General features: G+C 44.4%; 1 protein-coding gene across 1 annotated transcript; it reads left to right on the top strand.

Annotated features, from left to right (window-relative positions):
- Positions 1 to 1,518: 1,518 nt before the first annotated feature.
- BCDIN3D (BCDIN3 domain containing RNA methyltransferase) lies at positions 1,519 to 9,123 on the top strand. Its single transcript, XM_003939337.4, has 2 exons — positions 1,519 to 1,800; positions 5,700 to 9,123. Exons 1-2 carry the CDS (start codon positions 1,567 to 1,569, stop codon positions 6,339 to 6,341), a joined length of 876 nt encoding a protein of 291 aa, XP_003939386.1. The 5' UTR covers positions 1,519 to 1,566; the 3' UTR covers positions 6,342 to 9,123.
- Positions 9,124 to 12,400: the final 3,277 nt, after the last annotated feature.

Raw genomic sequence — 12,400 nt, 5'->3', positions numbered from 1 at the left:
TGTTTACAAAAGCAAGGTGATTCCAGCTCCTTGAATATTGTTAATTATTCGTGCTAGCGTCATCTAGTGACAAAAAGGGGTAAGTTCAGCTCAGCTCACCAAAATTAGTCAAAATGGTGCAGCTTTTTCTCCTTTTCTGTAAGTTGTCCAGAATACAAAAGTCAATTCCAGAGTGACTTTTATTAACTTATATCCTCAAATAAATGAAACTAGAGAAACAGCAGGCCAGATAGAGATGAAAATATAAAGTAAAAACTGAGAGGAAAACAGGGCTTATTTTAACTCCTGATGGCACTGTTTGCAGGAGCCATGCTTCAGTGCCGTTTAAGTTTAGCAAACTGCTGGCCTCATAGAGCAGGAGACCCCTTTAAGATGGGTGGGCCAAGGGCAGGGGTGGGGGTGGAGGTCCTGAACAACTCTGCTGACCCTTGGTTGACCTTGTTGAATATTCTGGGCCATCCAGGCTTTTGACTGGAACCTGCTACCTAGTTGAGCCTTCGGTTCCTCTTCTTATCAGCTCTGTTATTTCCAATCTCTGGCTCACATCTTGCCCAACTCCATTCCACTATGTCTGTTTCAGTTCGCATCCTTTCTTCCTTCCACTTAAATTTTCCCCAAACAGATCTGGCCTTAGTCACCTCCTTGCATCTTCTATTGAGTTTTCATTCAACAAACGTTTGTTGAGCATCTTTATGCCAGGCCTATGGTAGGTAGAGGAGACTCAAGGCTGAGAATAACAGTGTTGCAAGCACACCTTCTGGATCCAAACTCTGGATTTGAATCCTAGTACCATCATGTCTAACTGTGAGATCTTGGACAAGTTACTTTGTTGTACCCCAGTGTCCTCATCTATATAAAAGGAAAAAGAAAAAAAGAGAGAGAAAAAAAGGAAAAATAATACATTTTCTCATGCCGTTAGTGGGAGGATTGGGTAAGGGGCTTAGAAGGGTGTCTGGTTCCTGGTAAGCACTCTTTAAGTGCGGGCTCTTAAGGCACAGTCCTTGCCTCTCAAGGAGCTCATGGTCTACTGTTGCCCCTGGGGAACAGGGCTGAGTCAACGGCTTCGCAAGTGACCTGCAACTCCTGGCTACCCTTTCCTGAACCAGGTAGAAGTTCCTGAGTCCCAGATTCACTGATCCCAGACAAGTGAGTTATCTCCGGGTCTCGCTTTTTGCAGGAAAGGAAGGAAACTGGACTAAACTTGATTTCCAAGATCCCAACAAACTATTATACTTGTTCTCGGTCAAGTAGCCCAAGTTTCAAACGTTGTCAGCTTGGCCAAGACACTTAGCCCTCAGAGCTTGTTTCCTCCCTGTAAAACGTGGATATTGCTAATCCCCTCCAAGTGTTGAGATGAGGACTCAATACTACAACGCGAGCGCCACGCGCTAGCCGACTCCAGGTACACAGAGAGATGGGGTCAGGCCAGCCTTTCGGATTCACCACAGAATTCCACCCACCTGCCCTCGCCGTTCGGCGCATGCGCGCTGGCACCGCCACCGCCCACGCCGGCCGCAGGTTCCTGACTTCCGGTTCCGCCGGGGCCCTGCGGCGGCGTAGAGACTAATGGCGGGGCCCACGGAACTTGCTGGAGGGGTCGTTAAGGAGACCGCAGCGGAAGAGGAACCACGAGTTCTGGAACCTGGGGCCGCCCCGTTCGGAAATTTTCCTCATTATTCTCGCTTCCACCCTCCGGAGCAACGGCTCCGCCTTCTGCCCCCGGAGCTGCTTCGACAGCTCTTTCCTCAGAGTCCCGAGAACGAGCCGATTCTGGGGCTGGACGTGGGGTGTAACTCCGGGGTGAGTGACAGGGAAGGGGTTGGAGCATCCGTAGCCAAGAGCTTGGCTGCCTCCACATCCACTGTGGTTCTGGCCTGGGCGTGGCATCACACCCATCGAAACTTTTCCAAAACCAGTATAAAGCGTGGCGTTGACCGACCCAATGCTGCGGGTGCCTGCCCGCCAGTGTTTCACCATCTGTCTTAGGAATCTCTCTTAGAGATAAGTCCTCGTCAACTACGTTCCCACTTCTCCTTCAGGACCAGACCCCAAGTGGGGATGGTCCCTGTATCTAGGGTGGCCTCTGTCCAGCGTGCCTGGCGCCTTGGCTGGGAAGAGGGGGCTTCCAGACACACACGTTTGGGAACATGGGGTTAGGTTTGGTTTACTGGGAGAGAAGAGCCAAGGGTGACAGAATCATGCCTGATATTGAGACTCGTGTGTGCCATACAGTGCAGGACAAACCCTGGAGCCTGCATGTTTATTTTTTAAAAAAACAAAACTGAATTGGCCGGGCGCAGTGGCTCATGCCTATAATCGCAGCATTTTAGGAGGCCGAGGCGGGCGGATCACGAGGTCAGGAGTTCCACTCCAGCCTGGCTAACATGGTGAAATCCCGTCTCTACTAAAAATACAAAAATTTAGCCGGGCGTGGTGGCGGGCACCTGTAATCCCAGCTACCTGGGAAGCTGAGGCAGGAGAATCGCTTGAACCTGGGAAGCAGAGGTTGCAGTGAGCCAAAAAAAAAAAAAAAAAAAAAAAGAAAGTGAGTTGACATAGTACAGTGGAAAGGATCAAGAAGGAAATAGAACATTTTGCCTGAGGGAATGGAGAAGGGTGGCATTGCCACTCTTCTTACTGCAAACTATTCCTAGACATATAATGATTATAGTCAAACCACATGCAAAATAAGGAAATGTCTCTCCCACATCTATTTGTAGCCACTGGGATATTCTACAGGAGCAGGCAGTCTGAACTTATGATGGCAAATGCTTCAAAAGTTAGTTAGTACCCTTTTTCCGCCCTCTCCATCACTCCAGTCCAGAATCTGGAGGGCAGCAGACAATTTTGTCGTCTTGCCGTCCTTTCACAGAAGAGACTTGGGGGATGATTGCAGACCTTGTGGGACCCAGCTTATGAGCAAGAGGGGGACATTTGGATACAGTTTCAAAGACTGGAATGAGGAGATGGGTGGATATCCAGTGTCCCCTCAAAACTTCTCCACTGTGATGATATAGGAAGTCAGAGGGTAAAAACAATGGAAAAGAGAGACTGAGCATAGGGCTTGGGATTTCACGAAAGGCATTAGCAAACCACCAGAGATTATTTAAAGTTGAGAGTAGTATACACATGAGAGGTAAAGACATAGTTGGCAGTTAATTAGGGTAGTGGTTCCCAAACCTGGCTGTATATTTATGGAGCTTTCTGTTTTGCCCTCAAAAAAAAAAAAGAAAGAAAGAAAAAAAGCTTTCTCTTCTGGATCTTTGTAGTGAGAAAGGGGGGAAAAAGATACTTGTGCTTGATAAAACAAAAAAAAATAGAAATACAAAGGGATATTTAATAAAAAGTTAAGTCTCTACTCCCAACCCTAAATCCTCCTTTTCCCCCACAAAGTGGCACCAGTTTATGATTCCTTAGGTATCAGTCCTGTGTGCATACCAGCATTTATGTATGTAGAAATACTCCCCTTTTAGTTTTACAAATAGTAACACACTATTAGTAGCTTTTAATTCTGAGATTATTTATATCACTGCATTCTTTTTTTAGTGGCTTCCTAATGTTTCATTGTATAGATGTACCATAATTTATGGGTGATTTTTTTCAATTTTAAAAACTCCTTCTCCAGCCTGGGCAACATGGCAAAACCCCATCTCTCCAAAAGTTAGCCAGGTGTGGTGATGGGCATCTGTAGTCCCAGCTACTTAGGGAGCCGAGGGAGGAGGATTGCTTGAACCTAAGAGATCGAGGCTGCAGTCAGCCTTGATTGTGCCACATACCCCAGCCTGAGCGACAAAGTGAGACCCTGGCGCTCATAAAACAACAAAAAACTGGGCGCAATGGCTGACCTTTGTAATCCCAACATTTTCGGAGGCTGACGCTAGTGGACTGCTTGAGCTCAGGAGCTCGAGACCAGCCTGGGCAACATGGCAAAATCTCATCTCTGCCAAAAATACAGAAATTAGCTGGGCACGGTGGTGTGTGCCTGTGGTTCTAGCTACTCATGAGGCTGAGGTAGGAATATCTCTGGAGCCTAGGAAGTCAGGGTTGCAGTGAGCCATGATCGCACTCCTGCACTCTAGCCTGGGAAACAGAGTAAGACCCTGTGTCCAAAAAAAAAAAAAAAGAATAAACATTTTCAGCACTCCACAAGTTCCCCTATATGCCTTTTCCTGTTCATAAACCCCTATCTCTACCCAGAGGTAACAACTAGCCTTCTATTATTTCCTTGCTTTTCTTTATAGTGTACTGTTTTTCTTCCCTAATGTACTTTAATTTCACCCATTTTTGAGCTTCATGTAAGTGGATGCTTGGCATATATTTTCTTTTATGGCTTGCTTTATTTCTCAACATTATGTGTTTGTGACAATCATCTATGTTGTGCACTAAGCTGAGCACCTTCATTTTTAACTGCTATTTAGTATTCTGTCTTGATGATTTTTTTTTCTTTTTTTGCACATAAAAATGGTTTGGTTTCAGTGCATATCTTTACGATTATACTACATTTATTTGTCCATGCCTCTATCATTGGACATCTGGTTGATTTCCACTGCATTTTCTTCACCTGCACAAAAGGCATAAATAAATTTTCCTCACATGCTTGTTACACCAAGCAAATAAAGTAGTAAATAGAAAAATGCCTTGCAAATACTATGTGGAAAAACGCAAATTTGAGTTAGTTATAATGGTTATAGAAATCAAAGTTAGAGGGCAGGTACAGTGGCTCATTCCTATAGTCCCAACACTTTGGGAGGCTGAGGCAGGTGGATCACTGAGGTCAGGAGTTCAAGACCAACCCAGCCAACATGGCGAAACCTTGTTTTTACTAAAAATAGAAAACTTAGTCAGGTGTGGTGATGCATGCCTGTAATCCCAGCTATTTGGGAGGCTGAGGCAGAAGAATCACTTGAACCTGGGAGGCAGAGGTTGCAGTGAGCCGAGATTGTGCCACTGCACTCCATCCTGGGTGACAGAACCAGACTTTGTCTCGAAAAAAAAAAAAAAAAAAGAGAGAGAATTCAAAGATAGAGAAAGGAGATGGTGGCTTCAAAGTAAAAAAGGTGCTAATGTGGTAAATGATGACAAATCATTGGGTTCGCCTAGAAGGTTGTCAGCAGTGACTTTTAGCAATGATGGTTATAGGAGTAGAATGTCTCAGAAGGAGGTGGTGAATCCTAAGACGGGTAGTAAAATGGAAGCTGTAGTGAAGGCTGAATGAGGACTTTGGAATCCAGACTTCCCCCACCACAAGTCTGAGAAGCAGGTTTTTATAAGATGGTACTTGTCTATTCCTCACTTTCCTGGTAAGGGACGCTGGTTATGCCTCAGGATCCCTTTCCTCCTTCCTAGGGTCTGAGATACCCAGAAAAAGGGTGATTTTATCAGCATATTACTTAAGCCAGGAAATACTGCTGTAGGCACCTTTGCTGCATCCATTTGGCTGTAACATTCAACTACACAACCCAATCTGTCATCAGTGTCAGGAAAATATGGGGATGATGCATTACAGCATGTGACCCCTGGAGGGCACTGAGAGCCTACTCTGTGGAAAACTTTTTGCACAGTCTCTAGGTTACGGTTTAGGAACCTCACATCCTGTACAGCCAGGGGTAAGTGGCATTCTCTGTGGAAGAATGATACAGATTTCTCTTCTGTTTACTGGTTAAGAACTGCAGTGACAAAGCTCTTTTGGGTTCTTCTAGGATCTGAGTGTGGCTCTGTACAAACACTTCCTTTCCCTACCTGACGGGGAGACCTGCTCAGATGCCTCAAGAGAACTCCGTCTCCTCTGCTGTGACATAGATCCAGTCCTGGTGAAGCGAGCCAAAAAAGAATGTCCTTTTCCTGATGCTTTGACCTTTATCACCCTGGATTTCATGAATCAGAGGACCCGGAAGGTTCTCTTGAGCTCTTTCTTAAACCAATTTGGACGTTCAGTTTTTGACATTGGCTTCTGCATGTCAATAACCATGTGGATTCATCTGAACCATGGGGACCATGGCCTGTGTGAGTTCCTGGCCCATCTTTCCTCCCTCTGCCGCTACCTCCTTGTGGAGCCTCAGCCCTGGAAGTGTTACCGGGCAGCTGCAAGGCGTCTCCGAAAGCTGGGACTCCATGATTTTGACCACTTCCACTCCCTTGCCATCCGAGGTGATATGACCAATCAGATTGTGCAGATCTTGACCCAGGATCATGGCATGGAATTAATATGTTGCTTTGGCAACACCAGTTGGGACAGAAGCCTTCTATTCTTCAGGGCAAAACAAACCCCAGAGACTCATCCAATCCCTGAATCACTGATAGAAAAAGGGAAAGAGGCCGGGCACGATGGCTCACACCTGTAATCCCAGCACTTTGGTAGGCCGAGGCGGGCAGATCATGAGGTCAGGAGTTCAAGACCAGCCTGGCCAACATGGCGAAACCCTGTATCTACTAGAAATACAGAAAAAAAGGCCGGGCGCGGTGGCTCAAGCCTGTAATCCCAGCACTTTGGGAGGCCGAGGCGGGTGGATCACGAGGTCAAGAGATCGAGACCATCCTGGTCAACATGGTGAAACCCCGTCTCTACTAAAAATACAAAACATTAGCTGGGCATGGTGGCGCGTGCCTGTAATCCCAGCTACTCAGGAGGCTGAGGCAGGAGAACTGCCTGAACCCAGGAGGCGCAAGTTGTGGTGAGCCGAGATTGCGCCATTGCACTCCAGCCTGGGTAACAAGAGTGAAACTCCGTCTTTCCCCAAAAAAAAAAATTAGCCAGCCATGGTGGAAGGCACCTGTAATTCCAGCTACTCAAGAGGCTGAGGCAGTAGAATTACTTGCACCCGGGGACAGAGGTTTCGTGAGCCAAGATTGTGCCATTGCACTCCAGCCTGGGTGACAAGAGCAAGACTGTCTCAAAAAATAAAAAAAAGAAAGGAAAGAAAAAGGGAAAGAAAGGAACAGATTAAGATTTCAGAGGCAGTGAGGTGTGAGGGCAGGAAGACCAAGAAAGGTATTGAAAGGGTTTTATATTGAGAATTAATGTTCATTCTCCTTAACAATCAGGCAGCCTCAAAACCTGGCAGGAGTTTTTGCTAAAATGTCCAAGGCATGTAATTGAAAGAATCAGTATCTGTTCCCCATTGTTTGGAACAAATCTTTAGGAGAATGAATCTCTGGAGCTGTCAGCTAGGATATCTGGATTGAGATGGCCTAGGAAAAGTGGTCCAGGTTATGGGTTATGGAAGGGGCTGCTTTTGGGGGTTATTTATAAAGATCAGACTAGGCTAGTCTTAGAATATATCAGTTCCTGGCGCTCCTTCAACCTTACCTGGTTTCTTCAGGTGTCTTCCGGACTTGCTAGGCCTGCCTTTGAGCAAAACCTTAGTAATTCAAGTCTGGAATGGGGCTTAGGAATCTATTTTCTGGGGTTTTTTTGTTTGTATTCTGTTGTAATATATACATAAAATTTACCATTTTAATCGTTTTTAAATATAATTTTTCAGAACATGTGGAATCATCAGAAATTGGATTTTAAAAATTAAAAGATAAATTAATATATTTTTTTAAGTATACAATTTTGTGACATTAAGTACATTCACAATGAGGAATCTGTTTTTTGTTTTTGTTTTTAAGAGACAGGGTTTCACCATGTTGGCCAGGCTGGGCTCGAACTCCTGACCTCAGGTGATCCACCCACCTCGGCCTCCCAGAAGCGTTGGGATTATAGGCATGATCTACGACGCTGGCCGAGGAATCTGTTTTTAACAGCTCCCCAAGATGATTCTGAGGCAAGCAGCAGTAGACCATATTTTGAGTGCTTAGGGTTCCATTCAGCCCTTCTCTATATATTTTTCCTGGGGTGAGTTCTTCCCTACGATTTTAACAACTACCTACATACTTGTGGTCCCCAAATATATTGGTAGCCATACATCCACAGTTCCAGACTAGCATTTTTCCTGTTTTGTAATTATATCCCTTAGATCTTAGGTACATCAGATTCAACATATCTCAAAAACAAATTAATTACTCTCATTCAAAACCTAGTCCTATTTCATTTGGTGGTATTCACTGCTCAAGCTAGAGACCTCAGTTGATTTTCTCACTTATATTCCCCACACTGAAATGCTCACAAAGTCCAGTAAATTCTATCAATTACATGTAAATTTCATTCCATCCATGTGGCTGGTGCCTGGTTGGGGGTTCCTATATTAAAGTCATCTACCCTCTAATCCATTCTCTGCCTTACAGCCACAGTTTACTCATCTGTACAACTGAAATAACACCACCTTCCTTTTCCTATGCCCAAATGAGCTAAAGGATGTGAAGGTATTTTGCAGAATTTAGAGTGATAAAGAAAAATAAGTTGGTATTATACTGTGTGAGCATGCTGCAGACCACAACTGCACTTGTGAGACCAGAGGCTTATGAGAAAAACCATCTCACCTGGTAGAAAACATGCATCTTACTATCTCTGATAGCTTGTTTCTCAGGATGATGAAGTCATAAGGAGTCCAGCTTCAGTGCTAGAGAGCATTTTAAAGGAAGCAATGTTGGGAGTGAGGGATATGGAGCTAATGGCAATGAGGCCAGTTATGATGGTCTCAGTTACCACAGTAGTTACAGAGCTGAATCTGCCTACAAGATTTTAATTTAGGAACACTCTGAAACCTTGTAGCCCTGCTGGATGCTCTCTCCTATCACTCTTCACCAAGGCAGTGCACAGAAACATATGTGGGGCTGTGGTAGGCTGAATGGTCCTCCAAGATGTCCACCTCCTAATCCCTGGAACCTGTGAATTTTACCTTAGATAGCAAAAGGACTTTGCAAATGAGATTAAGGATCTTGAGATAGGAAGATTAATGTGGATGATCAGAATAGACCCTAAATGAAATCATCAGTGTTCTTATAATAGGGAGGCAGAGGGAGATGTGACCACAGTAGGAGATGTAACGACAAGAGCAAGAGGTTGGAGTGAAGTGAAGAAGGGCTGCAAGCCAAGGAATGCAGGTGGCTTCTAGAAGTTAGAAAAGGTAAGGAAATATATTCTTCCCTGGAGCCTCCTGAAGGAAAAGCCCTGCCAACACCTTGATTTTAGATTTCTGATCTCCAGAACTGTAGGAATAAATCAGTATTTTAAACTGCTAAGTTTGTGGTGATTTCTTAAAGCAGCACTACAAAACTACATGGGCTCTGACTGCAGTGAGACTGGCTTACAAAGCTAGTGGCACCTTTCCCAGATAATTCCTTGATGACAGAAAATAACCTCAGTGGCCAGAAGGATACACATGGGCTTTGTCCAACATGGCTAATTAAGAAATTGCCAAGTGCAATGGTTCACACCTGTAATCCCAACACTGGGAGGCTGAGGCAGGTGGATCACTTGAGCTCAGCAGTTCAAGACCAGCCTGGGCAACGTGGCAAAACCCTGAATCTGAAAAAAATACCAAGAAATTAGCTGGGAGTGGTGGCATGTACCTGTAGTCCCAGCAAGTTGGGAGGCTGAGGTGGAGGATCACTTGAGTCCAGATCACTTGAGGTTGCAGTAAGCCGAGATCATGCCACTGCACTCCAGCCTGGGTAAGAGAGCAAGACTGTCTTAAAAAGAAAAAAAATCCTCTATAACTAAAAGCTTTGGGAAATGCTTCAGTATCTGAACCTGACCTGTTTTGATGGAACCACTGTATTTCACATCTGTGGCAGTTAGCCTGTAATCCCAACACTTTGGGAGGCCAAGGCGGGAGAATTACTTGAGCCCAGGAGTTACAGACCAGCCTGGGTAATACAATGAGACCTCATCTCAAAAAAAAAAAGAAAAAAAAAAAAATTTCAAAAATTAGCTGTACATGGTGGCATGCACCTATAGTCCTAGCTACTCGTGAAGCCAAGGTAGGAGGATTGCTTGAGCCTGGAAGGTAGAGGTTGCAGAGAGCTGAGATCATGCCACTGCACTCCAGCCAGGACAGCAGCGTGAGACACTATCTCAAAAAAAAAAAAAAAAAAAAAATACATGTGGAAGGTAATAAAGGAAAAAAAAAAAGAATGGCAGTATAAGCATATCTAGTCATATAGAAGAATCAGCCACAAAGTTAAAATGGCTCATTGCTGGAGGTAAGAAATGCAGCAAATAATTGCTTCTGTAATGATTATTAAACCATATGGACATACTACTTATAAAAACTAAAATGAATAATTTTTAAAATTAGGCAGTTTTTCTAAAATAACTCTCACTGTAACTCTTACACCCATCTGTGTAATTTTTCCTTCACAGCACAGCCAAAATCTTAGAAAAGTTCTTTTTTTTTTTGAGATGGAGTCGCTGTTGCCCAGGCTGGAGTGCAGTGGCGCAATCTCAGCTCACTGCAACCTCCGCCTCCTGAGTTCAAGCGATTCTCCTGCCTCAGCCTTCCAAGTAGCTGGGACTACAAGCGTGTGCCACCAAGCCCGGCTAATTTTTGCATTTTTTAGCAGAGACGGGGTTTTACCGTGTTAGCCAGGATGGTCTCGAAACCCTGACCTTGTGATCCGCCCATCTCAGCCTCCCAAGGTGCTGGGATTATAGGCATGAGCCACTGCAGCTGGCCCGGAAAAGTTTAAAACACCTTCTGTCTCCATTCCTTACTTTGTAAATCTTTCTCAATCCTTCAAAATCTGGTTTTGCCAGGTCAGGCACGGTGGCTCATGCATGTAATCCAAGCACTTAGGAAGGTCAAGATGGAAGGACGGCTTGAGCCCAGGAGTTCGAGAACAGCTCGGGCCAGGCGTCCCCAAACTTTTTACACAGGGGGCCAGTTCACTGTCCCTCAGACCGTTGGAGGGCCTCCACATACTGTGCTCCTCTCACTGACCACCAATGAAAGAGGTGCCCCTTCCTGAAGTGCGGCGGGGGGCCGGATAAACAGCCTCAGGGGGCCGCATGCGGCCCGCGGGCCGTAGTTTGGGGACACCTGGCCTGGGCAATGGAGTGAGATCCCATTTCGATTTTAAATAAGTAAACAAATAAAATCTGGTTTTATCAAAGTCTCCAATGACATATGGCCAGAGTCAATGGCGATGTCTCTGTCCTGATCCAAATTGATTCAGCAACAGTGGGACCAAAATATCATCCCTTCCTATTCATGGGGAATAGGTTCCAGGACCCCCCAAGGATACAAAAATCAAATGATGCTTAAGTCCCTGACCTAAAATGGTAAGAACCTAGGGGTATTCTCCCATATACTTTAAATCATCTTTAGATTACTTATTTAATACAGAATATCTTGTAAATACTATGTAAATAGTTAACACTAAATTTTTTTAATTTTGTATTTTTATTGCTGTAGTTTTTTTTTTTTTTTTTTTCGATCTAGTCTTCAGAGAGATGTAGTTTTTATTTTTTTATTTTTTCTGATCTGAGGTTGGTTGAGTGCATGAATGTGGAAGCCACCAATAAGAAGGAGTGACTATTTGGTCCTTTTTTTTTTTTTTTTTTAATCCCTTTCTTGGGTTCTGGTGACAGCTTTCATTCAGTTTTTTTTAATCCTTCTCTGGAGATGCCCCTCTAAGGCTGATGTTCCTTGGGGTTCTGTTGCAGCCTTTCTTTTCTCTCCTTGCATGATCTCCCGAACTGCATGAGTTCAGTAACCACCAATGTTCTGAGGACTCACAAAGCTCTTCTCTATCATCATCTTCTCTGATTCCTCTCCTGAGCTTCAGAATTATCTATCCCACAGCCTACATCAGTGCTTCCCAACTTTTTCCGTGTCAGTAAACACATAGAAAATGATGGTGTTTCATTTGCTGGATAATGCCATCTGGCATAACCAAGATTGCTCTCTGATTCAGGGAGCTTGTGCTAGCCTGAGAATTGCAAAGTCCAGTATGCAACACTACCGTAACCTCTTCCCTGAGGCACAGTTGAGAAGTTCTGTTGACTTGGAGAGATGTTTCTACTAGGATGCCCCGTGGGCATTTCAATGTTCTCTCCATTACCACTATCACTTTCCTTATCCAGTCCACATCATTTCTCGTTTTTCTCCTCAGGTACTACAAAAACCTTGCCTAGCCTCCCTGACTTCACTTTTGCTCTCTCTATCGTCCACACTGCAACCACACTGATCTAAAATGCAAATCTGATATGGTACCCTCCTGCTTAATACCATTCAAAGGCTACACTGCTCTTAGGATAAAGGATGATCTACCCACTGCTTACCTTTCCAGTCTCATTTATCATACCCCACATGAACTATATACAAGTTATCTAATACTTTATGTTCAGTGCTTAGCATATAGACTCAAAAATTTTTGAATGATGAAAAGTGATGATAAAGAGGTTCAAGGGTATGAGCAGATTCATCATATTTGTGCCAGGTAGGTTTCAAAGCACATACTGATGATGCTGCAGTCAGAATCCAGGAACATGACTGTTCCGTACAGAATTATGAAC

The sequence above is a fragment of the Saimiri boliviensis genome, chromosome 7, assembly GCF_048565385.1.
Source record: "Saimiri boliviensis isolate mSaiBol1 chromosome 7, mSaiBol1.pri, whole genome shotgun sequence".
In the NCBI taxonomy this organism is placed as follows: domain Eukaryota; kingdom Metazoa; phylum Chordata; class Mammalia; order Primates; family Cebidae; genus Saimiri; species Saimiri boliviensis.
The sequence above is the reverse complement of the archived record's forward strand: the minus strand, read 5'-3'. Positions and strand labels throughout refer to the sequence as shown.

Excerpts from the sequence above, each read along its gene's own strand:
- BCDIN3D (XM_003939337.4), top strand. The coding sequence starts at position 1,567 with ATGGCGGGGCCCACGGAACTTGCTGGAGGGGTCGTTAAGGAGACCGCA. Across the intron at positions 1,801-5,699 it reads ACGTGGGGTGTAACTCCGGG|GATCTGAGTGTGGCTCTGTA; the intron begins GTGAGTGACAGG and ends GGGTTCTTCTAG.